General features: G+C 46.8%; 1 protein-coding gene across 10 annotated transcripts in view; it reads right to left on the bottom strand.

Moving 5' to 3' along the window:
• cerkl (CERK like autophagy regulator) overlaps positions 1-27,140 on the bottom strand; it is a 270,368-nt gene that overhangs the window by 50,004 nt on the left and 193,224 nt on the right. For 9 of the 10 annotated variants that reach the window (XR_015078153.1, XR_015078154.1, XR_015078155.1 and 6 more), the window contains one exon: positions 16,734-16,808. The exons of the other annotated variant lie outside the window; for it this stretch is intronic. Coding sequence is in view for 6 of the 9 variants with exons in the window: in XM_085985970.1 (XP_085842096.1) it covers positions 16,734-16,808 (75 nt within the window). In the remaining 3 variants the exon portion in view is untranslated. The remainder of the gene's footprint in view (positions 1-16,733; positions 16,809-27,140) is intronic. 10 annotated transcript variants of the gene reach the window in all.

The raw sequence follows: 27,140 nt of genomic DNA, 5'->3' as shown, positions 1-27,140 counted from the left end.
ACTTCCGTACTGCCTCTATGATGGCTGTGGCTTCTTTCTCAACCGGAGGATAATGTAGCTCGGCACCTTGTAAGGTCCTGGACATAAATGCTACAGGACGACCTTCCTGATTCAGAGTAGCCGAGATCGCCACCTCCGAGGCATCACATTCAACCACGAAAGGGAGATTCTCATCAATGGAGTGAAGAGCCGCTTTCTCCAACTGTTTTTTGAGAAGGTTAAAGGCTGCAACAGCCGCTGTTCCCAGTGGAAATGATCTAGCATGCAGCAAGGGTTGGATTTTGTCCGAAAAATGAGGAATCCATTTAGCGTAGTATGCAAACAGACCGAGAGCCCGACGTAAAGAAGCCGGATTCTTAGGTGACGGGAGCTCTTGGAGCGGGCGAAGTCTTTCTGGGTCTGGCTTAATGATACCATTGCCTACGCAGTAGCCAAGGATGTTGATGGTCGGTTGCGACTCAACAGATTTGGATTCATTCAGGGTCAAATTGCGGCGATGGAGGGCATCCCGAAATTTTTGGAGGTTGGAGTCGTGTTCCTGTTGATCGTGACCTGCAATGGTAATGTTATCAAGATAGGGAAAAGTGTCCCTTAGGTTTTCCTGCTTAACCAGGCCATCCATTGCCCGTTGAAAGACAGCCACTCCATTAGTAACCCCGAATGGGAGGCGACGAAATTGGTACAGCCGTCCATTAGCCTCAAAGGCTGTGTACTGCTTATCTGAGACCTTCAAGGGTAACTGATGATAGGCACTTTTTAAATCGTAAGTTGAGAACACTTTGTATTCGGCCAGTTTATTAACCATATCATCAATGCGTGGCAATGGGTAGGCGTCCAAGTCGGTATATTGATTGATGGTTTGCGAATAATCGATGCATAGTCGCTGTTTGTGAGGTTTTAGAGGGTTCTTGACAATGACGACTTGAGCCCGCCAGGGCGACGAACATGGTTCAATGATATCCTCTGCTAGAAGTCGAGAGATTTCAGCCGCAATAAAAGATTGGTCTTCCTGATTAAAGCGCCGCGATTTCGTTATTATCGGTTGGCATTGAGGCGGAATACTGGCAAATAATGAGGGTTCATCAAGTGAAGCTGCTGATAATGCACAAAATGGTAATTTAGACGGTATATTAGAAATAGTAAGTCCGGGTTTGGATCCACCAAACTCAATGGTGAGTTTCTTATGCTGTTTTTGGAAGTCCAGCCCTAAGAGGAGATCACTACATAAGTCCTTGAGCACCGAAAGTCGGGTGGAGGGATACATACGACCATGAAGTGTCATATCAACAACACAAAAGCCGGAGATTCTGGTATTAAGTGATGACTGGGCCATCGCAATTGCCTGGTCCGATGGGAAGACATGTAGTTTCAATTTCGCAACAATCTGTTCCTTAATGAAACTATCAGTACTTCCTGAGTCAATTAAGGCATCTAAGATATGCCCTTTAATTGAAATTTTTGTGGCTGCATGAGACAGGTTCTGTGGGCAAGCAGCTGTAATTGGTGTCGTTGCACAGAGAGTGGCTAAAACTCTCGGTGTGCTTCTTCGGGAGAGAGCTCGAGAGGAAGCTTGATAGGTCCTAGCTGGAGCATCTTGATAGGCCCTAATTGGGGCAGTTCGGTAGGCCTTAGCTGGATTGGCCCTCGTAGAGGCCCTTGATAGGCAAACTTTAGCAAAGTGTCCTTTTTTCCCCGCAATAACTGCAGATTGCATTGCGAGCAGGGCAGGTTTTCCTAGGGTGAAAAGCATCTCCACAAAAGAAGCATTCCTTCCTAGATTGCCAAGAGGCTGCTAAAGTGGGGTCATCCTCCTCTTCTTCATCAGAATTATCAGAATTTGATTCCCCCATGATAGGGTTCACCTGAGACCGCTTGAATTGTCTGGTTGCAGCTACAGCAGCAGATCGAGATCTGGGCAGCTGATAGAGGTCTGCATTTCTCTTTGCCAAATCCAGTGAACAAGCTAGGTCAAAAGCTCTTTGTAGCTCAAGTGTTTTACTTTCTAGTAGACGCTGGCGTATAAATGGAGAGGCAATCCCGCAGATGAAAGCATCACGAATCATTTCTTGGCGGTACAGCTCAGCTGAGGCTGCCTGAAAGTTACAATCTACGCTGAGCCTGCGAAGTTCTTGCAGGAATTTGTCAATTGATTCCCCTGGCCCTTGTCGGGCTGTGGCCAGTGGATGTCTAGCATAGACCTCATTTGGGGTCTTCGCATACAGTTTCTTAAGTGCCCGAATCACCTCTTCGTAATTATCCCATTCATCAACATATTCGAACACTTTTGGGGTCACATAATTGACAAGTATCTTCAATTTAGCAGGAGCATCCGCTTTACATTCATCCAGAAAATTCTCAAAAGTACGATACCAATGCTTCCATACCCTGCCAGCTGCTGGTGTATTCGGGTCCAAGTCCAGACGAATAGGTCTAAGGATTTTCTCCATGATGGGTGGTTCCCTGGATCCTTAACTTCCGAGTTTGTCTGAAGGTCTAGTATTTGTCAGTGTAAATATTAAGCTACTTAAATTGATGTAAGAAAAAGGAGACTTACCATCAAGTAACTTTAAAGTAAGCTTTAAGTAACTTATAAACACACTATATACACAAGAGAGGTCTTTACCATGCCTCTGGTAGAAGCCTCTTACAATACTGAACAGACCAGTATTTATACCAGTCCAACAGGAAGTGAGGTATGTACACAGTTCATAGTTCATAGTTCACAGGAAGTGATGACATAACTTCCCGGAAGTTATCATTTTTATCACACGGGGTACTGAGTTTGGATGATCAGCCATGATCACATTGAATGGCGGAGCAGGCTCGAGGGGCCGAATGGCCTACTCCTGCTCCTATCTTCTTTGTTTCTATGAACGGTTTTGATAGGGTAAATAAAGAGAAACTGTTTCCAGTGGCAGAAGGGTTGGTAATCAGAGGACATAGATTTAAGGGAATTGGCAAAAGAACCAGAGGGAGACGAGGAAAAAAAATTATGCAGTGAATAGTTATGATCTGGATTGCGCTGCCTGAAAGGGTGGTGGAAGCAGATTCAATAACTTTCAACAGGGAATTGGATAAATACTTGAAGGAGAAATATTTGCAGGGCTGTGGAAAAGAGCAAGGGAGTGGGGCAAATTGGATAGCTCTTTCAAAGAGCTAGCACAAATGGCCTCCTTCTGTATTATTCTATGATTCTACAATCTTTGGTGAAGCACTCTAAATTAATAGAAGAAAATAAAACACACAAAAATGGAGCATATTTGTGTCATAAGTTTTGTCCTCATACTAATCTTCATTGTCAAAACGTTTATTTTCAACATTTCCTGTTCTCATCAGGAAAATGGCTCCTGTTTCTATTTGCAATTTCTTTTTAATTGCAGAAATTGAGTCACACGAAACCCATCTCTATTATGACAAATTGTCCTCCATCTTTTTTGTACCCATGGTTCCAAATTATTTTTCCCTTGCCATAGTTTCTCTTCCTTTGACTGTGACTTTGCTTCTCCTAGGCCCAATACTGGCCACAGTCTCACTTTTCCTATTTTGAACCAAAAATGAACCTGGAACTTCAAAGCTTTTCTGCCTTGCATCAGTGAAGCTCTGAAGCCTAAAAAAATCATTCAGTTTTGCTAGCCTGAAATAAATTCTGTACAATAAAGAAACATAGGGTAAACATTTTGGGGGTGAAATTGGTTTATGACAATAAATTAAAACAGGCTCACAGCGAATCAGTAATGATTTCAATGTAAGAAAAAGCTTGAGTGTGGTGTAAAACGGGCTGCCGTTTCACTTTGAGTCCATTTTGTGCTACTGGCGAAGACCAATTTCACCCCCTTTCTATCAAGTCTTTGAAGCTCTACAAGATAATCTGTGATGATACAATGTTTGACATCAGCTTAACATCTACTAAAATGGAAATTTAATTCATGAATGAGGTTACTATTTGCTACACAATCAAATATTCATGAGTAAAATTTGCCTCCAATATTACTGATAGCATGATTTCTGAGGAGTGTGCTGTATATGAGCAGCTGTATGTTTTAAACATTTGGTGAACAGTTCACTGTGTGGGGTGGGAAGAAAATGTAGTTTCCTTATGGCATAAATTAAAGTCTATCAAAATTAAGAAAATAAAATTTTCACGTTAGTTACCTAGACTCAAGTGTGCATGACTTCTATGCATTCAATCTACTTCCAAATAAAGACAATACAACAAAATTAGTGAAAATATGCACATTTGGAAAACCATTTTGTTTGGTTCAGTTTATACTTTTGCCCTTTTAAAGTTACTTTTGCACCTTCTACTGTACATTTTGGTTTCTTCTCTCATGTCTCCCCTTGATGTATCTAAAATAGTATATTGAGCATTAAACATGCCCCCAAGTCACTGCAATATTAAGACTGATAGTGCTGACAGGAAGCTGCATGGTTCATTGATGGACACGGCTAGTTCTTAAATGTTCACGCCAGAAGGTACGCAAGATTGTGCAGAAACACTGCTGATCAAATATAACAAGCCTTTCTTTCCGAAGCACATATCTCCACCTTAAAGGTCATTATGACGAATGCATTGTTGGTATCCTGTTTGTTAGAACATAGTACAGTACTTAGCAAAAAGTATCACCTATCTACTCATTTTTATGAATTTTTAATTTCATGAAGATTTTGAGTTTATTTTCCAGATAGCCTTGTGCCTTGTTTTAAAACAGAAGTGATTCAGTTCCCTACATTACAACAGTGACTACACTTCCAAAGGTACTTCATTGGCTGTAAAGCGCTTTGGGATGTCCGATGGTTGTGAAAGGCGCTATAGAAATACAAGTCTTTCTTTCTTTATTCTGCTTACTAAAATAAAGGAATAAGAAATATTAGAATTAAAGGTGTTTTTTTGTGGATTCATTAAAAGTACACAAACATTAAATACTATTGAATATTTCCTATTGAAAGGGTCTATGTTAGAAATCTTTAGAAAACATAGAAAAATAGGAGCAGGAGTAGGCCATTCGGCCCTTTGAGCCTGCTCCACCATTCAACACGATCCTGGCTGATCCTCTATCTCAATACCATATTCCCACTCTCTCCCCATACCCCTTGATGCCTTTTGTGTCTAGAAATCTATCTATCTCCTTCTTAAATATATTCAGTGACTTGGCCTCCACAGCCTTCTGCGATAGAGAATTCCACAGGTTCACCACCCTCTGAGTGAAGAAATTTCTCCTCGTCTCAGTACTAAAATGTCCTACCCTGTATCCTGAGCCTGTGACCCCTCATTCTAGACCCCCTCAGCCAGGGGAAACATCCTCCCTGCATCCAGTCTGTCTAGCCCTGTCAGAATTTTATACGTTTCAATGAGATCCCCTCTCATTCTTCTAAACTCTAGTGAATACAGGCCTAGTCTCTCCTCATCCTGCCATCCTAGGAATCAGTCTGGTGAACCTTCGCTGCACTCCCTCTATGGCAAGTATATATTTTCTTAGGTAAGGAGACCAAAACTGCACACAGTACTCCAGGTGTGGTCTCACCAAGGCCCTATATAACTGTAGTAAGACATCCTTGCTCCTGTACTCAAATCCTCTTGCAATGAAGGCCAACATACCATTTGCCTTCCTAACTGTTTGCTGCACCTGCATGTTTGCTTTCAGTGACTGGTGTACAAGGACACCCAGGTCCCTTTGTACATCAACATTTCCCAATCTATTACCATTTAAATAATACTCTGCCTTTCTGTTTTTCCTACCGAAGTGGATAACTTCACATTTATCCACGTTATACTGCATCTGCCATGTATTTGCCCACTCACTCAACTTGTCTAAATCACCTTGAAGCCTCTTTGCATCCTCCTCACAACTCATAAACCCACCTAGTTTCGTGTCGTCAGCAAACTTGGAAATATTACATTTGGTTCCCTCATCCAAATCATTGATATACTGTATATTGTGAATAGCTGGGGCCCAAGCACTGATCCCTGCGGTACTCCACTAGTCACCGCCTGCCACCCCGAAAAAGACCCATTTATTCCTACTCTCTGTGTCCTGTCTGTTAACCAATTTTCAATCCATGCCAGTATATTGCCCCCATGCGCTTTAATTTTGCACATTAACCTCTTATATGGGACTTTATCAAAGGACTTCTGAAAATCCAAATACACCACATTCACTGGTTCTCCCTTGTCTATTCTACCAGTTACATCCTCAAAAAACTTCAGTAGGTTTGTCAAACATGATTTCCCTTTCATAAATCCATGTTGACTTTATCTAATCCCATTGATATTTTCTAAGTGTCCTGTTATCACACCCTTTATAATAAATTCTAGCATTTTCCCTACTACTGATGTTAGGCTAACCAATCTGTAGTTCCCCGTTTTCTCTCTCCCTCCTTTTTTAAATAGTGGGGTTACATTTGCCACCCTCCAATCTGCAGGAACTGTTCCATAATCTATTGAATTTTAGAAGATGACAACCAATGCATCCACTATTTCCATGGCTACCTCTTTTAGTACTCTAGGATGCAGATTATCAGGCCCTGGGGATTTATCGGCTTTCAGTCCCATTAACTTCTCTAGCACTATTTTTTTACTAATACTAATTTCCTTTAATTCTCCTTCTCACTAGACACTTGGGCCTAGAAATTGGGTATAGCCCCGCTTGAGGCGTTAGAACTGGCGATGCGCAAAGTTTATAGCCAGACGAGACTTATCTGCGCCTGGCGCGATATTGGGTTGCTTCGCCCCCAAAGGGGATTGAGGCGCTAAATCAGCCGTTGCATGGTGCTCTTAAGGCGCAAAAGATCAGGCGCTACTCAATATCGACGCGGACGGGCGCAGCGCAGGTGAACTCAATTACGGCAAAGCACGAGACCTACAGGCGCCGGCCGGCTCTTAAAGGGGTGGGTCAGTCAGACTGAGCTTCAACACCCAACGATCTGCAGGCCTCAGATTCGGCGCTCGCCCTTGTCTGGCGGTACAAGGTGATCATTATGGAGAAGGTTAGGCAGAGAGCAGAGTGCTTCAGCGCTGAGGCTCTGGACCACTTGGTGGCTGCAGTTGAACACCGTCGGGAGGTCCTGTCCCGGATAATGGCAAGAGGCCAAATCAGAAGGCTTACCGACGATCTTGGAGGGAGGTTGCTGTGAGGGTGAACTCCATCAGCATGGCGACCAGGACCCCTGTTCAGTGCAGGAAGAAATTCAACGACCTCACACGGATCGTCAGGGTGAGTGATGGTTTACCAAACTTGTGCTTCCCTCCATCTGCATCTGACTTCGGGCACCCTGCTGCAATGATGCGCCAATGGCCATCTGTCAGTATGCACCCATGGCCCTTTCTGGGCACACACATGGACAGATGTCTCAAGGCCTCATGTAAGGGCTCTTGCACCATGGGGGGCATGCGAGAAGGTCTCAAGGCCTCATGTAAGGGCTCTTGCACAATGGGGGGCATGCGAGAAGGTCTCAAGGCCCGAGGAGGTCTCAAGGCCTCATGTAAGGGCTCTTGCACAATGGGGGGATGCGAGGAGGTCTCAAGGCCTCATGTAACAGAACCTCCCCTTCTTTCCCCTGCAGTCCAAGATGGCGCAGATCCAGAAGGAGCAGCGTCGAACCGGTGGCGGACCTGCACAAGTGGTCACTCTAACGGATCTGGAGGAGAGAGTGCACCAGATACTTGGAGGACGTCTGTCTGGTCCTGTCACCACAGCATCTGCCGACCCCATTACCGACAGCGAGGGTAAGACTCTCACCTTTTCCACCTGTTGCCTTCCACTTGGTCCCCCCGCCAGCATGCATCCTCAGTGTGCAGCCATGTCAGAGCCTTGCCGCAATCTGGCATGCCTTTCAGCAAACCTGTCCTTCTGCTAAAGCCACTCTTCCACCTCCCACTTTCAGATGAAGCAGCACCAACTCGGGCTCAACGCGCTGAAGCTGCCAGTGCCAGTGCCAGCGGAGGCGAGGACCAGGAGGAATCCGGACCAGCCGCTGCAGAATCCGGGGAGCTGAGACATCTGCAGACTGGGGATAGTAGTCCCCTGGAGGGGAGGGGGGGTGGCTCTGAGGATGAACCAGTTGCTGGACCAAGCGGCATGGAGCAACGCAGGGGGGATAGGCAAGTTCGGCCACCGTCTCCCCGCAGGGCAAGGCAGGTCATCATGGCTGCTGCACAGAGTGCAGATGAGGTCCGTCGCCTGGCAGAGATGAGCAAACAGGCCCGGGTCAGACACACGGAGCTGATGGCTGCAGTGGAGAAGATGCCTGAGTCAATAGATTCATTGGCTAGGAGTATGCTGGACTTCGGGGCAACAATGGAGAGGACTCTGCAGGGCTTTGGCGCAACAATGGAGAGGTCTCTCCAGGTGTTCGGGGAAACAATGGACAGGTCTATCCAGGGCTTCGGGGCCACAATGGACAGGACTATCCAGGGCTTCGGCCCAACAATGGAGAGGACTGTCCACGGCTTTGAGTCGGCAATGGAAAGGACTGTTCAGGGCTTCGGACAATCCCTGGAAAAGTCTGTGCAGGGCTTGTCCGAGGCAGTGGAGCGGTCGGCTCCTGCCTTGTCCGAAGCCATGGGAAGAACTGTCCAGGTGTTCCCCGAAGCACTGGCACCTGGCACACAGGTCCTCACTGTTGCCACGCAGTCACTTGCTGGGCTCCTCCACAGCCAGATTGACGCAACGCGATGTCTGACTGCAGCCACCCTCTCTGCATCAGATAGGATCACCCCGGGCCCTTCCACTCCTGTACAATGCCAGGGATCCGTGGAGCCTGCGATTGTGCCGGATGAGCCGAACCGCTCCCCTCAGATAGCCAGTGTGTTTCCGACCATGGTGCAGGTGTCCTCTCTTGTCAGGAGACCATTGCACATGCCAGCACTGGGACGCCTGCATTGCAGCTGCCACCACCTGCAGCCCACACTGCTTCCAGCCATGCTCAAAGCAAGCATCCTGCATCCACACCCTCCAAGCCCAGAGGTCAGCCAGGCCGTACCTCAGGGGCTTCTGCGCGTCCAGACAGTCAGCAAGCGTCCCCCAGCCTTGAGGCCGCCACTGGGGTGCAATTACGTAGGAGCAGCAGGGAGGGAAGGGGCCAGGCGTGCAAGAGAAGTCGTTCTCCCTCAAGGGGCCAGTTGTAGAGGGAGGTGCGGAGACGTTTGTTTGTCCAAATTGAAGGACACCCTCAGCTGCTGTTATAGTTGCAGATTTTTGTTGAGTTTTGCGGCTTGGCCGAACAGGTCACATTTATTTTGTAAGTTATGGTTTCTGCTCACTTTACGTTGTTTAGCTGTAATGCAAGACTTTTGTGTCAATAAACAGAAGTTTCAATGTTGCTTGGTGCATGTGACTACTTTCAGTGATGCTGGCATGCAGAGGCCCTCAAACATCCAAAGTGCGCATGAGGTAAGACTCTCATCATTCCGCCACAGGGGTGTCGAGACGAGTCCAGAGGAGCCTCTGACGTATGGATCTTCCACTTTCAGCAGCCCTTCCATCTTCCTCCTCCTCCTCCTCCGCCTGCTCTTCCTCCTCCTCCGCCTGCTCTTACTCCTCCTCCACCTGCTTGTGCAGGGTCCGAGGGAAGGTAATGAATGGACGCGTTCACCTATAAGGGCCTCTGTCACTTGGGGGATGCAACAGCGGACTGCAGCCTGAGCGTCAGTCGCATTGTCCCCAATGGCTGACTGAAAGGATCCGTTTGCATAAAAATGGAGGCCATCAGTCAGTGTAGCCATCACGGACAGAGAGGCTCTGCAGCGTTCACGCGGCTGCAGATCCTGACCAAGCAGGTGGCACAGATCAGTAACAATGTCCCTCCAGATTCGGAGCCATCGCTAACACTGCTCCACCGAAATATCAAGGCTGGTCACCTGCTGCCTAAAGACCCTCGCAGCATCCTGTCGGATTGGACGACCTCGATTGCCCCTCCTCCTTCTGGCCAATCCCTGCCCTCTCTCCCGCCGTCTCTCTGCCCCTTCACAGTGTTGGGTGATGAGGCCGTCGCCCCCCGAACAAGCTCCCATTCCGATGCCAGTTGGTCAAAAGGCTTTTAGGTGTAGTGCTGCAAGTGCTTCGGACAGGGTTGAGGGTCCCAAGTACTGTGTAGCTCAAATCCCAGAACTCCGCTCCACATTAGCTCGCCAACTCTCTCTAGCAGCGATCGCAATGAGCAGGCCAAGTGGCAGAAGATTCTGCACTAGAGCTGTCCCCTTTAAATAGCGCCGCCCTACTCCGAGAAGGGCCTGTTAGCCCTCCCTCGAACTGTCACTAATAGCGCTGGGCGCTAAGGCTCTGGGCGCCACCCAATATGCGCTCAGGCGCTCCTAAAAGGCGTTGCACACTGAAATGACGTCATGAGCTGCTTGCGCTCGCGGGCGTGCGCAAACACTTAGCGCAGGTGTTAAATGTATAGTCAATTTCTGAGTCGGCGCTATCTTCATAGCGTCCGCCCCAACATAGGGCTTCGCCCCAATTCTAGGTCTGTTTAGGCGCTCAGCGCCGGCGCCACCAGCCCAATTTCTAGGCCTCGGTTCCCTAGCATTTCTGGGAAGTTATTTGTGTCCTCTTCCGTGAAGACAGAACCAAAGTATTTGTTTAATTGCTCCGCCATTTCCTTGTTCCCCATTATAAATTCTCCAGTTTCTGACTGTAAGGGAGCTACATTTGTCTTCACTAATCTTTTTCTTTTTACATACTTGTAGAAGCTTTTACAGTCCACTTTTATGTTCCTTGCAAGTTTAATCTCATACTCTATTTTTCCCCTCTTAATCAATCTCTTGGTCCTTTTTTGCTGAATTCTAAACTGCTCCCAATCCTCAGGCTTGCTACTTTTTCTGGCAACTTTATATGACTCCTCTTTGGATTTAATACTATCCTTAATTTCTTTTGTTAGCCATGGTTGGGCCGCATTTCCTTTTGTGTTTTTGCGCCAGAAAGGAATGTATAACTATTGCAATTCATGCATTCGTTCCTTAAATGTTAGCCATTGCCTATCCACCGACATGCCTTTTAATGAAGCTCCCCAATCTATCATAGCCAACTCACTCCTCATACCTTCGTAGTTTCCTTTGTTTAGATTTAAGACCCTAGTTTCGGATTGGACTTCTTCACTTTCCATCTTAATGAAGAATTCTATCATGTTATGGTCACTCTTCCCTAAAGGACCCCGCACAACATGATTATTAATTAACCCCTTCTCATTGCACAATACCCAATCTAGGATAGCCTGTTCCCTAGTTGGCTCCTCAACATACTGGTCTAAAAAACCATCTCGTACACACTCCAGGAATTCATCCTCCACAGTATTATTGCTAATTTGGTTTGGCCAGTCTGTATGTAGATTAAAGTCACCCATGATTACTGTAGTACCCTTGTTACGTGCATCTCTAATTTCCTGTTTAAAGCCATCCCCTACATTACCACTACTGTTTGGAAGCCTACAGACAACTCCCACCAATATTTTCTGCCCCATGGTGCTTCTTAGCTCCACCCAGACTGATTCTACATCTTGATTTTCTGAGCCAATATCCGTTCTCACTATTGCTCCAATTTCATCCTTTACTAACAACGCCACCCCACCTCCTTTTCCTTTTTGCCTGTCCTTCCTAAATATCGAATATCCTTGGATATTCAGCTCCTGCAGCCATGTCTCCGTAATCGCAATTATATCGTATTCACTTAATATTCCAAAAATAAAAATATGCAGTTACAGGAAACTCTCGATTTACCGGCACCTAAATAACCAGAAATCTCGGTTAACTGGCAAAATTCAGGAGTAGGTTCAGGTAAGTTTTACTTCATATTAGTGGCCATTCCTCGATCTGTGGCTGTGCAATCGGGGTTCCTGCACATGCTGCTAAGCAACAGGGACGCTTGGGCTGTGGCCGGGGTTCCTGCACATGTTGCTAAGCAACAGGGAAGCCTGGATTTGTTGCTGTGTACGGAGCTCTCGTACCTTTTGATGGGCCTTCAATAACCACAAAACTATAAGTTATAGACTTAAACAAGTTGGCTTTTAATCACTAAGATCAGAGCTAACATCTCAACACGCCGACTGGTTCACAGGAATGAGTCATACAGATCCTGGGATCTTTATGTAAGAGAAATCAGGGGCAGAGCCAAGAGCCAAGACCTGGAACCTCCCAGGTTAGTCGGGAAAGAGGAAGTGAAACTATACACAGTGGGGGAGGGTAATATACATGAGTGCAAAACGAATACAGGATCAAGACAAACAGATTTCATTACATTCACCCCTTCTATAGATTTAGTCCATCGGGGTGATGTTTCTTAAAAGTTGGTATAAGTGAGTCTGTCAGGAGGTTTTGCAGTTCTCAGTGATCGGCGCAAAGCCGGTTGGGGTGCCTCTAGGGGAGTGGATTCTGGTTCCTCCGCTGTCCGGGCCTCCGCAGTGTCTTCCAGGTTATCTGCAGTGTCCTCCAGGTTAAAGTTGGGTATTGATACCTCTGGGCGTCCTGTCTCTTTGTAGTGTAGGTCTTCATCGGGTAGTCTCCCATCGTTCTCTCCGCTCCCCGAGGGAGCGAGGTCTTTTATGGAAACAGTGTCCTCTCACCCGTCAAGAGTATTCGATATAGGCGTACTGAGGGTTTGCATGGAGGAGCTGTACCTTTTCCACAAGGGGGTCCATTTTATGGCCTCTCACGTGCTTCCGCAATAGTACTGTCCCCGGAGACGTCAGCCACGCGGGTAGAGATATGCCCGAGGTGGATTTCCGGGGGAAAATGAACATCCTTTCGTGAGGGGTAGCGTTAGTGCCAGTACATAACAGAGACCTTATGGAGTGGAGCACATCTGGGAGGACTTCCTGCCAGCGGGAGGTCGGAAGGCCTTTTGACTTTAAGGCTAACGTGACAGCCTTCCAAACAGTAGCATTCTCCCTTTCCACTTGCCCATTACCCCGGGGGTTGTAGCTAGTGGTTCTGCTAGTGGCTCTGCTAGTGGCTATCCCCTTCGAGAGCAAGAACTGGCGCAGCTCGTCACTCATGAATGACGTTCCCCTATCGCTGTGTATGTAGTTCGGCATGCCAAACATGCAGAATAGATTACAGAGACACTTGATGACCGTGGCACTGGTCATGTCTGGGCAGGGAATGGCGAAGGGGAAGCGGGAATATTCATCAATGATATTGAGGAAGTATACGTTACGGTCGGCAGAGGGAAGGGGTTCCTTGAAGTCCAGACTTAGGCGCTCGAATGGCCGTGTGGCTTTGATAAGGTGTGCACGGTCAGGCCTGTAGAAACGAGGCTTGCATTCCGCACAGATGCGGCAGGCTCTGGTCATTGCCCTGACCTCCTCGATGGAGTGGGGCAGATTGTGGGACTTTATAAAATGGTATAGTCGGGTGACCCCTGGGTGACAGAGGTCGTTGTGGAGACCCTGTAATTTGTCCGTATGAATGCTGGCACACATTCCCCGCGATAGGGCGTCTGGGGGTTCATTAAGGGCTCCCGGCCTGTACATAATATCATAGTCGAACGTGGATAGTTCGATCCTCCACCTGAGTATTTTGTCATTCTTGATTTTCCCCCTGTTTGTTATTAAACATGAAAGCCACCGACCGCTGGTCGATGAGCAGGGTGAAACGTTTGCCGGCTAGGTAGTGTCTCCAGTGCCGCACTGCCTCCACTATAGCCTGTGCCTCCTTCTCGACAGAAGAGTGCCTGATTTCAGGTCCCTGAAGGGTTCGGGAGAAGGCGGCCACAGGTCTCCCAGCCTGATTGAGGGTCGCAGCTAAGGCAAGGTCTGACGCATCGCTTTCGACTTGAAATGGAATGCATTCGTCCACTGCACACACTGCAGCCCTTTCAATGTCCTGTTTAATACTGGTGAAAGCCTCCCGAGCTTCAGCTGATAGTGGGAAGGACGTCGATTTAATGAGGGGTCGGGCCTTATCAGAGTAATTGGGCACCCATTGGGCATAATACGAAAAAAATCCCAGGCACCTTTTTAAAGCTTTGGGATTGTGTGGCAGGGGCAGTTCCTTTAGGGGGCGTAATCGGTCAGGGTCCGGTCCAATTACCCCATCTTCCACCACACAGCCGAGGATACAGAGACGGGTTGTGTTGAAGACACATTTATCTTCGTTGCAGGTTAGATTCAGCGTTAGGGCAGTTTTTAAAAATCTCGCAAGATTTAGATCGTGGTCTTGCTGGTTGTGCCCGCAGATAGTGACATTGTCCAGATAGGGGTAGGTAGCTTGTAGTTTATTCTCATCAACCATGCGGTCCATCTCACGTTGGAAGACCGAGACCCCATTTGTTACTCCGAAGGGCACTCTGAGAAAATGGTAGAGGCGCCCGTTCGCCTTGAAGGCGGTGTATGGGCGGTCCTCCGTTCTAATGGGGAGCTGGTGATACGCTGATTTGAGGTCGATAGTCGAGAAGACTCGGTATTGCGCAATCTGGTTGACCATTTCTGATATGCGGGGTAAAGGGTAGGCGTCCAGCTGGGTATAAATATTAACAGTCTGGCTGTAGTCAATTACCATCTGTTTCTTTTCGCTATTTTTAACTGTGACTACTTGGGCACGCCACGGGCTAGTACTGCATTCAATAATGCCTTCCCGCAGGAGTCTGTCCGCTTCCACCTTGATAAAGTGTCTGTCTTCCAGACTGTACCATCTACTTTTGGTCGCTATGGGCCTACAGTTCGGAGCGAGATTAGCGAATAAAGAGGGCGGGCTGATATTTAAGGTTGATAGGCCACAGACTGTGAGTGGCGGCTGGGACCCGCCATATGCTAGCGTGACACTTTCGTGGTTGCATTGGAAGTCCAGGCCCAAGATTACATTAACACAGAGTTCTGGCATCACGAGGAGTTTAAAATCCTTGTAGTCCGTGCCTTTTACAGTCAGTGTTACCACACAGTAGCCCAAAATGTCCGAAGTGTGGGGCTTAGCAGCCATAGCAATTCTGCTCCGTGTAGGGGTTACCGTTAATGAGTGCCGCCGTACCAGGCTAGGGTGGATAAAACTCTCGGTACTCCCACAGTCAATTAAACATTTCGTTAAATTCCTGTTTACCTGTATGTCCATCATGGATTTTGTCAACGGGTGTGGCCTGGATTGATCCACCGTGATCAAAGCCACTGTTGGGCCCTGGGCGGCCGTTGAGTCGGGAAAAGATGGCGGATCCCAAGATGGCGGCCCGCACAGCACGCACGAGGCGGTGACGGAGTTGGAAATCGGATTCCCCCTGCAGACTTTGCTAAAATGCCCCTTTTTCTTACATTTGAAGCATGTAGCGTCCTTCGCTGGGCATCGTTGTCTGGGGTGCTTGGCCTGGCCGCAGAAGTAGCATTTTGGGCCTCAAGATATTGCCGCTGTAGTAGGACTCCTGGGTGAACTTCTGTGTGGGGACTCCGGCGGCGTAGAGCTGGTCTGAGACCTGGATGGGGAAGATGGCTGATTCCAAGATGGCGGCCCCCTCGGCGCGCACGAGGCGGTGAGGGCAGCATGGCCGGAAGAATAAGAGTCAGTGTTTCTCTGGGCCACGTCCAGTGATCGCGCAGTGGTCACTGCCTTTTTTAAGTCCAGGACCTCCTTCTCCAGCAGTCTCTGCCGGATATAATTCGATTTGAGGCCCGTGATGAAGGAATCGCGGACCAATTCGTCAGAGTATGCGTTGGCCGTCACGGCCTTGCAGTTACAGTCCCGGACCAGGTCCTTTAGGCCCTGTAAGAAATCGTCCATTGATTCCTCTGGTCGCTGCCTGCGTGTAGCCAGCAGATGTCTGGCGTAAACTTCGTTTACCGGCCTCTGGTATTGGGCCTTCAGGATAGTGATGGCCTCCGTGTAAGAGGTGGCGTCCCGGATGAACAAATAAATCCGATGACTTACGCGAGTAGTCAGTAGACTCAGTTTATCTACCTCGCTAGCGGATGAGGCCCCCGCGAAGAGTTCGAAGCATTTGAGCCAGTGTCCAAATTGATTTGATGCTTCAGCAGAATGTGGATCCAAGTCCAGACGCTCTGGTTTTAGGAGTCGATCCATCCTAGTATTCTTTAGTGATTAAAATTGATGGGCCTTCAATAACCACAAAACTAGAAGTTATAGACTTAAACAAGTTGGCTTTTAATCACTAAGATCAGAGCTAACATCTCAACACGCCGACTGGTTCACAGGAATGAGTCATACAGATCCTGGGATCTTTATGTAAGAGAAGTCAGGGGCGGAGCCAAGAGCCAAGACCTGGAACCTCCCAGGTTAGTTGGGAAAGAGGAAGTGAAACTATACACAGTGGGGGAGGGTAATATACATGAGTGCAAAACGAATACAGGATCAAGACAAACAGATTTTATTACACCTTTTAACAATACCTCTCTGTAATCCGGACTTTTTGATAAACCGGCACCATGTCGGTCCCGTCGGTGCCGGATAAAAAAGAGTTTCCTGTAGTTTGCAATGGCTTTAATTCTTAAATTCATTAGTTGCTAGTCCACTCCCATTTTCAGCATAAAGCAAAAGAGACATAGTGGTTGGAACACAAACCTGAGCAAGCACTATGTTAGCAGCACATTGGGTGTGATGTCATCACACATATTGCTGGCACATGCAATTCAAAATGTAGCAAACTACACTGAAGTACTCGGAATTTTCTTTGCGAATCTCATAATTGTCCTATTGAATAATACTGTTGAACTATACTTGAAATGTGCTTTTTTAAATGATTGTTGTATCTGGATGCACACTTATGAAGCCTTAAAGCATTGAAAGTGTAAGAAATACATACCCATAATGATATGCATTGCTGCAGTACGCGCATGCTTAAGTCCATGCACAGAAAATGCTAAGACATTAGTGGAACCTGAAAAACATAAATTTTATTATGTAAACAAATAATAACTAAAACACATTTATAAATGCTGGCCTGTATGATTACCCTTCCTTCATCTTTCAGGAAGAGGGGGCAAAGTAGTATCTTTTGCATTTTAAGATAACTGAAACATGCTTGTTTTAACTTTGCTGCATCCATTCCATGATCTTCCATTTACTTATCAATTTTTCTTTTCTAATTCGTGAAAAGCTTTGCTTTTTGATTATTTAATGCAAATTAAATGTCATTGAAAAATGTATAAAGGATTTGGGATTTTTTTCCCTTTGGTTGAGACAATACACCTTGAAATGCTGAAGAGTTAAAAAAGTTAGCATCCTTTTAGATTTCTAATTTTAACTCCTCAAGTCTTTGGGATAAAAAAGTCAGTAATGCAAATTTGAGCTTTTTCTCCTAGTATTATTATCAATTATTTCATGGATTGTAAGATTTTTGCCTCCTTGGTCTCAGAACAGATCTGCTGCTTGGTTTCCATAGTGCATCACTAAAGCTCTAACTGGTCTGAAGATTCCAGCCATAAAGAAGTCTCTGAAGATTCCAACAGTATCCCTAAATGCTCTCCTGGTACCTTCTCTTCTTTCTTGGTTACATCAAATTTTAGTCCAGAAATATGCCATTATCATTTCACTTTTGGCACGAGAAGAGAAAATCATAATATGGCACAGTCAAACAACTTCACTTCTATGCAATTTGGCAGCAGAAAATAGTTTTGGCATTAACAATCTGAACACCAATATCCTTAGAGTGATATCTGCTACCACTTTGCCATAGTAATTTGCTCTTTGGTGCCAATATCTTGCAGTTTCTCTATGCCAAACAGTGAAGCCTGTAATTAATGTCTGTGCTGAAAGCACTGACATTGAAGACCTAAGTGGTGGTTTTAGGAGGAATGAGAAAGACCGTGAAGGGTATGGATGAATATAGAGACCTCAGGGTTCAAATATATAGTGGAAGAAATTCGGTATCGCCCCATTTGGGGCGCTAATATCAACCGGGCGCAAAGTTTAGCAGCCAGCGCTAATTATCGTCTCTGACTGCAAAATTCACCTCTATCACCCCTGGAGGTGATTTGAGCGCTAAATCAGGCGCTACACACCTCTCTTAAGGCGCTAACTTCGAGGAGCGAGGCGCTACCTCAGAGCGTTACCGAAGCTCAGGTGATGTCAGTTAGCAATGGAACACAGACAGACTGGCGCCGGCCAGTTCTTAAAGGGGAGGGTCCATCTTACTAGCCAGCCACACCCTGCTCATTGTAGCGTTGACTCTGGTGCTGGAAAGACCTACCACCATTCTGCTGAGAGACTGAGAGGAGTGATGGATAGGCCCCGGGAGAGAGCTCAGCACTTTAGCAACCAGGCCTTGGTGGCTCTGGTTAGCGCTTTCGAGCCACGATGGGCAGTGTTGTACCCAGAGAGTGGCAGGAGGCCAATGCCGCGGGAGTACCAAAGAGTCTGGAGAGAGGTGGCTCAGCATGTCTCCTCGAGGAGCCTGGTGCCGAGGACCCACATCCAATGTCAGAAGAAGGTCAACGACTTCACTCGGGTGGTCAGGGTGAGTGGTTGCTTTTCAATACCTCTACATCCCTCCATCTCAACTTCACTCTGTGCCCAGAGGGTTTATAAACCCAAATGCCCAACACTCATCCAAGACCTATGGCCATCTCATAAAACACACAAGCACATTCCACACCCTGCATACATTAAGGGTTATTCAACTATGGGAGGCACATCAGGCAAACACATGGCTGGACATTCACTCAGACGGCGTCCTTTTTCTTGCAGGCCAAGCTATCTCATAACAGGCGGGAGCAACAACGCACGGGAGGAGGTGACCTACACCCCCTGACTGATTTGGAGGCAAGAGTGCACAGGATCGTTGCCAGCCAGGTCATCGGTGCCGTGGCCGCTGGAGATGTCGACCCCCTTGGGGACAGCAATGGTATGTTCATCAGCTTTCTCTCCTCTCTCATACCACTTCCCCCTCACAACACCAGCCTTTTACACTTTTAATCCAACTTACTAACTACCTCTAGTCCTTGCTCCCTTACTGCCCCCCTGTCCTCGCGCTAAAGCCACTCTTGTACCTCCTTGCTTTCAGATAATGAACCACCAGCTGACCAGCCTGTCCCTCAACCTGCCAGCGGCAGCAACGCCCCAGACAAGGTGGAAGAGGAAGCTGGAGCCTCACCACCTATGTCTCCCAAGGGAGCCTATTCCGACACTGGGACCACGCCTTCCCTGGAGGGGAGCAGGGGGGTAGGGTCTGATGAGGGCAAAGCTCCTGGACGCAGCAGGCTGCAGCAATGCCATGGGGGTAGGGAAGCTCGAGGGCCAGCTACCCGGAGGGTGAGTAGGCAAGCGAGTCCTGCTGCACAGGACTCAGATGAGGACCGCGCCATCGCGGCCATGAACAGCCAGGCCTTGAGCATACACACTAAGCTCATGGGTGCAATGGCAAGCGTGCCCAAAAGCATGGATGGACTGGCTAGGAGTGTGGAGCCGACGCAACGCAATGACTTAGTGCTGCAATTCAGTCTTTGGCTGCTGCCATCCAATCTCAGACTGCTCTCATGCAGTCTCAGATTGACGTCACGCAAGCACTGACTGCTGCCATCCTCGCTGGGTCGCCCACAGCCCCTCGGGGAATCTCTCAGTACTGCAGCAGGCCAGCAATCTGTGCTCTAGCAGATTGCTCCGGATGCTGAGGTACTGCCCCATGGGAGTGCCAGTGTGTCGGTCGAGCAGGAAGGTGCTGTCCTCTCAGGATGACAGCATTCGTGCTCCCACCACTGTCACTTCCCCATTGCACGTGCTACGGCCTGCAACATAGCCAGCTCAGACTGCTGCTGCCCATGCAGAGTTGGTGCAGTCTGCAGCCGGGGCCTCCAGGCCCAGAGCTGGTCGAGGGCGTCCTTCAAGGGCATCTGCAGTCTCTAGATCTGAAATTCAGCAGTCTTCCGACAGCCTTGATGCAGCCACTGGGGCCGCATTACGGAGGAGCAGTAGGGTGGGAAGGGGGGGGGGGAGGGGAAGTGCACAGGGGATGGAGATCACCCTTGAAGGGCAAACAGTAGGAGGTCTAAATAAATGGTGGGAATGTTTGTGGTAAAGGTCGAGGCTCGTGTGATTACATTTGTTTACTGTTTTGCCGTTTATCTCCATCTTGTGGGAACGAGTTCTGTTAGTTCATGATTTGTTGTGTTGGTTTCTAATTGTTTGTCCCGAATAAATGACACACACAGAGTTTGTAAAATAAATGTTTTTTTATTCAACATTTACATTTTTGGTCTTTTGAATCATTCCAGCTTTGGCCGGCAATAGGGGGAGCGGGGTGCTTTCCATGATGTTATTCTCCATGCCAGAAGCCATCTTCTCAGTAGGGGCCTAGAAGCGCTTATCAGCCGTTCACGGATGGCTCTTACACTGGCAACATTGTGCGCCTCCCTCCCACGTTGGTGCTGCTGCTGATCCTCCTCCTCCTCAGGTGGTGCACCAATCCCTGGTGGTGTTGGCTGGGTCCTCAGGATTGCAAGGCTGTGAAGCATGCAGCACACAACTATGAAGAGGGAGACTCGCTCAGGAGAGTACTGCAGGGTTACTCCTGAGTGGTCCAGACAGCGGAACTGTTGCTTCAGCACGCCGATCGTCTGCTCAATTATGTTCCTGGTGGCGCTATGGCTCTCATTATACCGCAGCTTGGCAGGGGTGACGGAGCAATGTCATCAGCCAGGTGCAGAGTGGATTATCCTTGTCCCCGAGGAGCCATCCACTTGAGTGATGCGGTGCTAGGAAAAGGTCTGGCACACCAGTTTGGCGCAGGATGAAAGCATCGTGGCTGCTGCCTGGATAGCGGGCATTGACAGCGAGTATGAGCTGTGTGTGGTCACAGGCCACCTGCACATTTAAGGAGTGGTAGCCCTTGTGGTTTCGGAATACCTCTGCATTTTCATGCGGTGCCCGCAATGCCACATGCGTGCAGTCAATGGCGCCCTGGACCATGGGGAAGCCCGCTATCCTAGCAAAGCCACATGCGTGTTCGCGCTGCTTGCCCCGGGTCATGGGGAAAGAGATGTACTGGCATCTCCTTTTATACAGGGCATTTGTCGCCTCCCGGATACAACAATGGACAGCGAACTGGGAGATATTGGCGATGTTCCCAGTACAAGCTTGAAAGGAGCCGCTGGCATAAAAATTCAGAGCCACCGTCACCTTCACTATCACTGACAGAGACGTCCTGGTCCTCAGTTGATGCTGCAGATCTGGTTGCAGCAGGTGGCAGAGCTCAGTGACCACCTCCTTGCCGAAGCGCAGCCTGGGCAAACACTGCTAATCAGACAAATGAAGGTATGAGAACTGCTCCCCGAATACCCTCAGAGGGTAAGGTCTCCTGTGCAGAAGCCTGTTGGCCCTCCTCTCTCTGGCCATGTTTGCCACTCTCTCTCTGCGCCTCTGCTGTCTCCGATTTTGCAGGTGCAGGACGACGCTCCGAGTCAGTGCAGCCCCCAAAGTCTCTTCTAAATTGCTGGAATGAAGGTGAAATAAAATTGAATCTGCAAATTGCTGCTCAGGACCGCAAACTCCTTCACACAGCGTTGAATCTCTCCAGACATCTCTTTCCCTCTCGGCATGTGTGGTGCAAAAATTTGGCTGACAAGAAAAGGCAGGAAGCGGCCGTCTTTAAAGAGCGCTCCCCCAGCCCCTTCCCAACTGCAAAACGTTCCCTTCTACCTGTCGTTGCTAGCGGCAGGCAGAAAGGCAGGTCCGAGGTGCTACCGGGGCATTGCACGCTTGACTGATGTCACGATCTGCAGGCGCAGGAGATCATGGCGGTAGTGTTTAGCGCCGCCGCAAAATGTCTGGTCAATTTCGCGAGCGGCACTAAGATCGTCGCGCTCAGGCGCTAACTTCCTAGCGCCCCCCCGGAGGCGCTAAGCAACCAGATTTTCCCCCCATAATTCCTTGAAGGTGCACAACAACAACTTGTATTTATATAGCACCTTTAGTGTAATAAAACATCCCAAGGTGCTTCACAGGAGTGTCATAAAACAAAATATGACACCAAACCACATACGGAGAAATTAGGGCAGATGATTAAAAGCTTGGTCAAAGGGGTAGGTTTTAAGGAGCGTCTTAAAAGGAGGAAAGAGGGGTAGAAAGGTTTTGGGAGGGAATTCCAGAGCTTAGGACCTAGGCAGCTGAAGGCACGGCCACCAATGGTTGAGTGATTAAAATCAGGGATGCTCAAGAGGCCAGAATTAGAGGAGTGTAGATATCTCCGGGGGGGTTGTGGGGCTGGAGGAGCTTACAGAGATTGGAGGGGGTGAGGCCATAGAGAGATTTGAAAACAAAGACGAGAATTTTAAAACGAGGCGTTGCTTAACCGGGAGCCCAGGGGTGATGGGTGAGCGGGACTTGGTGCGAATTAGCGACACGGGCAGCCGAGTTTTGAATGACCTCAAGTTTACGTTGGGTAGAACGTGGGAGACCAGTTGGAATAGTCACATCTAGAGGTAACAAATATGTGGATGAGGGTTTCAGCAGCAGATGAGCTGAGGCAGTAGTGTAGTCGGGCGATGTTAAGGAGATGGAAATAGGCGGTCTTAGTTAGGGAGCGGATATGTGGTCGAAAGCTCATTTCAGGGTCAAATATGACACCAAGGTTGCAACCAGTCTAGTTCAGCTGCTAGGGGGAGGGATGGAGTTGGTTGCTAGGGAACAGAGTTTGTGGCGAGGACTAAAGACAATGGCTTCAATCTTCCTAATATTTAGTTGGAAGACGTTTCTGCTCATCCAGTACTGGATGTCAGACAAGCAGTCTGACAAGTTAGAGACCGTGGAGGGGTCGAGAGAAGTGGTGGTGAGGTAGAGCTGGGTGTAGTCAGCATACATGTGGAAACTGAAGCTGTGTTTTCGGATGATGTCACCGAGGGGCAGCATGTAGATGAGAAATAGGAGGGGGCCAAGGATAGATCCTTGGGGGACACCAGAGGTAATGATAGAGGAACAAGAGAAGCCATTGCAGTTGATTCTCTGACTACGATTAGATAGATAAGAATGGAACCAGGTGAGTGCAGTCCCACCCAGCTGGATGATGGTGGAGAGGCGTGGGACTGCACTCACCTGGTTCCATAAGAGGCTGCAGACAGGTCGAGAAGGACGAGGAGAGATAGTTAACTTTGTTACAGTCACATAGGATGTCATTTGTGACTTTAATAAGAGCCGTTTCGGTACTGTGGCCGGGGCAGAAAGCTAATTGGAGGGATTCAAATATGGAGTTCTGGGAAAGATGGGCATGGATTTGGGAGGTGACAAAACGATCAAGGGCTTGAGAGGAAAGGGAGGTTGGAGATGGGGCGGTAGTTTGCAAGGACGGATGGGTCAAGGGTTGTTTATTGAGAGGAGTGATGACGGCAGATTTGAACTGCATGTAGCTAAGTACATAAATAAGGCTATTAGCATTATGGGGTTTACAAATACAGTCATAGAGTGCAATAGTAAAGAAGCAAAGATAAATTTGTACAAAACACTGGTTAGGTGCAGTTTTGTGTGTCCCACTATAGAAAAGACATTGGCCCAGAAATTCGGGTCGGGGGCTTCCCGCGGGTGCAAGCCCCCGACCTGCACTTACCTTGCGCGCCGGCAGTTGAGCTGTAGGGCCCCGTGGAATTCTGATCTGGGGCCTGGCCCAGCTGCTGGCGCGCAGTGCTTGCGTGTCCCAGGGGCGCAGTTAGTTCGATGCGTCCCCTGGGGTCACGTGGGCCATGGGCAGCCAATCGGAGCAGGGAATGCTCCATTCATAAGTCTTGACAGGAAGAGCTGTCAAGACTTATAAATACTACGGCCCCAAAACGTCCCTAAACCTTCAAATAAATGTTTATAAATCACATTTTTTAAATAAACTATAAATTACATTAAATAACTATTTTAAACAATAATTTAAATTTTTGAAAAAAATAATGTTATATTCTAACGGGGCTAAAAATAAACTTACCTTGCTTTAAAGTATTTAAAAATAATAAACCCGTGGAAAAAATGTTTTAATTTTAATTAATTGACCACTTACCTTGTAAAAAGCAGGCCTTACGCCTGCTTTTTACATTTCTAAATTCTAAAGACTTACCCTCACGGAAAAACCTGTAAAAAAAACGCAAGTTCAAAGCGCACGCGCAGACTCCCCCGTGCACGCGTTCGACCTCTGAACCCCTGCTTTCAGAGGAACGGAAGTGCCGGTTTCCCGCGCATGCGCAGTGCATGCAGGAAACCGGCACTTCCATCGGGCCTACGGGTGAGTACCCCATGCGTACTCACCCGTGGAGACCCGAATTTCTGGGCCATTAAAATCACAGCGAGCCTAGAGATTTTGTACTGAGACTGGAGCAGATAAGGCTAAGCAGAAATTTAATATAGTTTTTTTTTAATTATAAGGGGTTTAATAGGGTGAATAGGGATATACTATTTCCTCTGGTTGGGGTGTCAGGGAGGAGGGGCCACCAATTTAAAATAGTCACTAAGAGTGTGAGGAGGTACATTTCTTTACTCAGAGGGTTGTTGGAGCATGGAATGCTTTGCCATAGGTAGTGGTCGAGGCAGAGATTGTTGCATCTTTTAAACAAAAACTGAGTAAATATATGAAGCAGAGAAGGATGCTAGTTATGGAAAGAGAACAGGGCACTGGGATTAAAGAGCAATGGCCTCATTCTGTGCTTCAAATTTCTATAAATGCTACATTTTGGCACTGAAAGCATCAAGTGCCCTATTGTTAATGACTCCTCTTACATAAGTTTCCTTGGTTTATGTTTTCAACAGATGAAATGGACACAGAATACCAGTAAGTGTGCTAGAGGGATACCAGGTCTTCAAGGATCAGAAATGGGAACCTGGATGATGCTGTCTATTGCAAAAACCTCATTGTCAACACATCTGAGATCAGCTAACGGAGCACAAAACAGGGATTGAACCTGGGACCTTGCTGTTCTATCTGACTCCATAACACACTATATGGGTGCAACTGCCATCTGAGTCATTTAAGGGAACCTGAGTTTTACAGAAAATCTAGTTTGACTACAGGGACATGATGCTCTTAATCAAACACAAATAGTTAAGTCTTCTAAACAAAATCAACACTTGTCAATTTTACTGCGTAACTTAATCCAACATGCAAAGCTAGAGGCTTTACATCATTTAAAAACAAAATCCATCAACATAAAATGATGCTCGAAGTTAGCACAGAATTACTGTAATAGCATAAAGGTAAATACTTCTTCTGTCCACTAGGTGCAGTGCAATTGTAACTGTTTAATAAAGATGGTTTATGATTTCATTATATCAAGTGTACAGTGGAAATCTTCACTCCAAGTTATTAGAAATAAATATGGGAGACATTTTTTACTTTCAAAAAAGGAGACCCTTATTGTGAGAATGATCAAAGATAAAAAATATCACTGAAAATCTCCGTGATTAAGAAATTATATTCAATACATTTTGGCAGTTCTGTGTAAGGCTAACTTAATTATAAATATTTTGATGGTAGCACTTGCTTCATTTTTTCGCATTACTTGTCTCTCAGGCCAAGCAGCAACTGTAGCTGAGAGGGTAAGCAGCCAACCCACTTACAACCTCTGCCTATGCTCAGCACTTCTGCACAGTGAAACAACTGAGACTGAGAATTCACTGTATAGGATGATTTCAATCATGAACATCCATCCCATTATTCTGCAATGATCTACACCATCCTACTGCCTGTTTAAGCTCATATGTTTTCTTTCTGTGAAAATCTTCTACCCATCAAAACATTAGGGCAATCAACAGAATTTCATAAAGCTTTAGTATTACTTCCTACAGGTGTAAAATATTTTCTACATTATTCTAATCATATATCTATCCTTTTCCCTGTGAACTTTGACAATAATGAGAGTGCATTAAAAACAGAAATTGCACAATCTGGAAAATACTGGCATGAAGACATAAAAAACTGCATGCAGACTTTAATTTGGGTGTTGCAATTTATACATTCCCATATTTGGCTGACAGCTCTAGTGGAGAAATTGGGGATTTCATTGAAACTAAAACTACATCATGACTGATGTGACCTCCCAGCCTACAGATATTCTGTGCCCTAATGAAATGACCCTACAGATAGTTGTCAGTTTCTTGGTTTTCAGGGAATCTCCATATGCTACAACATTTTTAAAAAAAAATTGAACGCTGGTCCTACCTTGGCAGACTGCACAACTGTGATACAGAGTGAACAGCTTGGGCATGAGATAGGGTGCTAATTTTCTACCCAAGCCACGGTGAACATTCTCAGAGCATCAAAAGTGACATGGCTCAACATGAGTGCTCATAAATTAATTAATATATACATTATAAATAAAAACTAATTGCACCAATTTTACTCAGCAGCAAACAATTCAGTTGGTATCCAAAACAGAAGGTGCAATGGTGTCCCATTCATTTTTCTCCCATTCGGGAGCAACCTTTTCAACTCAAACCATGGCAAGATTAAATTGAAGACAAAGGTTTCAATAGTTCAGGTAAAGCATGACTAATGATTGTATCAAGCAGAAATTGTCTTAAAAATTGTCCTTGAAAGTGTGAGCACTTCTGCAGAACAATTAACTTAATTAACTAGACACATGCATATTCATAAGGCTGTTAATGTCTCCCACATTCAAGCTGATAAATGTGATGTAATGACTTTCTATTCAAGCATATCTGAAATTCTTCTGAAAACTACACTAACACTAGCAGTTTAATCTTGGTTATTTCCCCCAATTATCAGTCAAAATAGAACTAAGCAACATTTTTGCCCCAAAAAATGAATTGGTAAGTAAGCAGTTATATAATGAGCTAACAGTGTGTAGACTTTAAAGTTCATAGCCTGAAATACATAGACTCTCTAGTGCTGGATTTTTGCACAGTGCTTCAGAAAGCCTTTAATTTGGTGTCAGCCTAAAACACAATGCATCTTAATTATTCCCTCCTCACATGTCTTTATGCCACCAGAACAATAGCCAACCGTGAGATGGGTTTTGCTTTGCAGATCTCAAAAACATTTCCATTCAAATTTGATCTAGTAAAATATTTATGAAACTAAATTAAAACATTTATGCTTTAACTGTAGCAGTTAACATTTTGAAGCTATTATACCACAAAGTCTAAATTAAACACCTGAACCAATAATTTGTGTTCAGTGTTTTGTTATATACATTGAACAGAAATGTGGGACGGAATTTTAACTTTTTGACCCGCCCGGGGCGGGGGCCCGGTAACACACGGGAAAACCCCCGCACGCTATGGAATTTTA

The sequence above is a fragment of the Somniosus microcephalus genome, chromosome 4, assembly GCF_052327205.1.
Source record: "Somniosus microcephalus isolate GS21.2 chromosome 4, FLI_Smic_1.0, whole genome shotgun sequence".
NCBI classification, from domain to species: domain Eukaryota; kingdom Metazoa; phylum Chordata; class Chondrichthyes; order Squaliformes; family Somniosidae; genus Somniosus; species Somniosus microcephalus.
The sequence above is the reverse complement of the archived record's forward strand: the minus strand, read 5'-3'. Positions and strand labels throughout refer to the sequence as shown.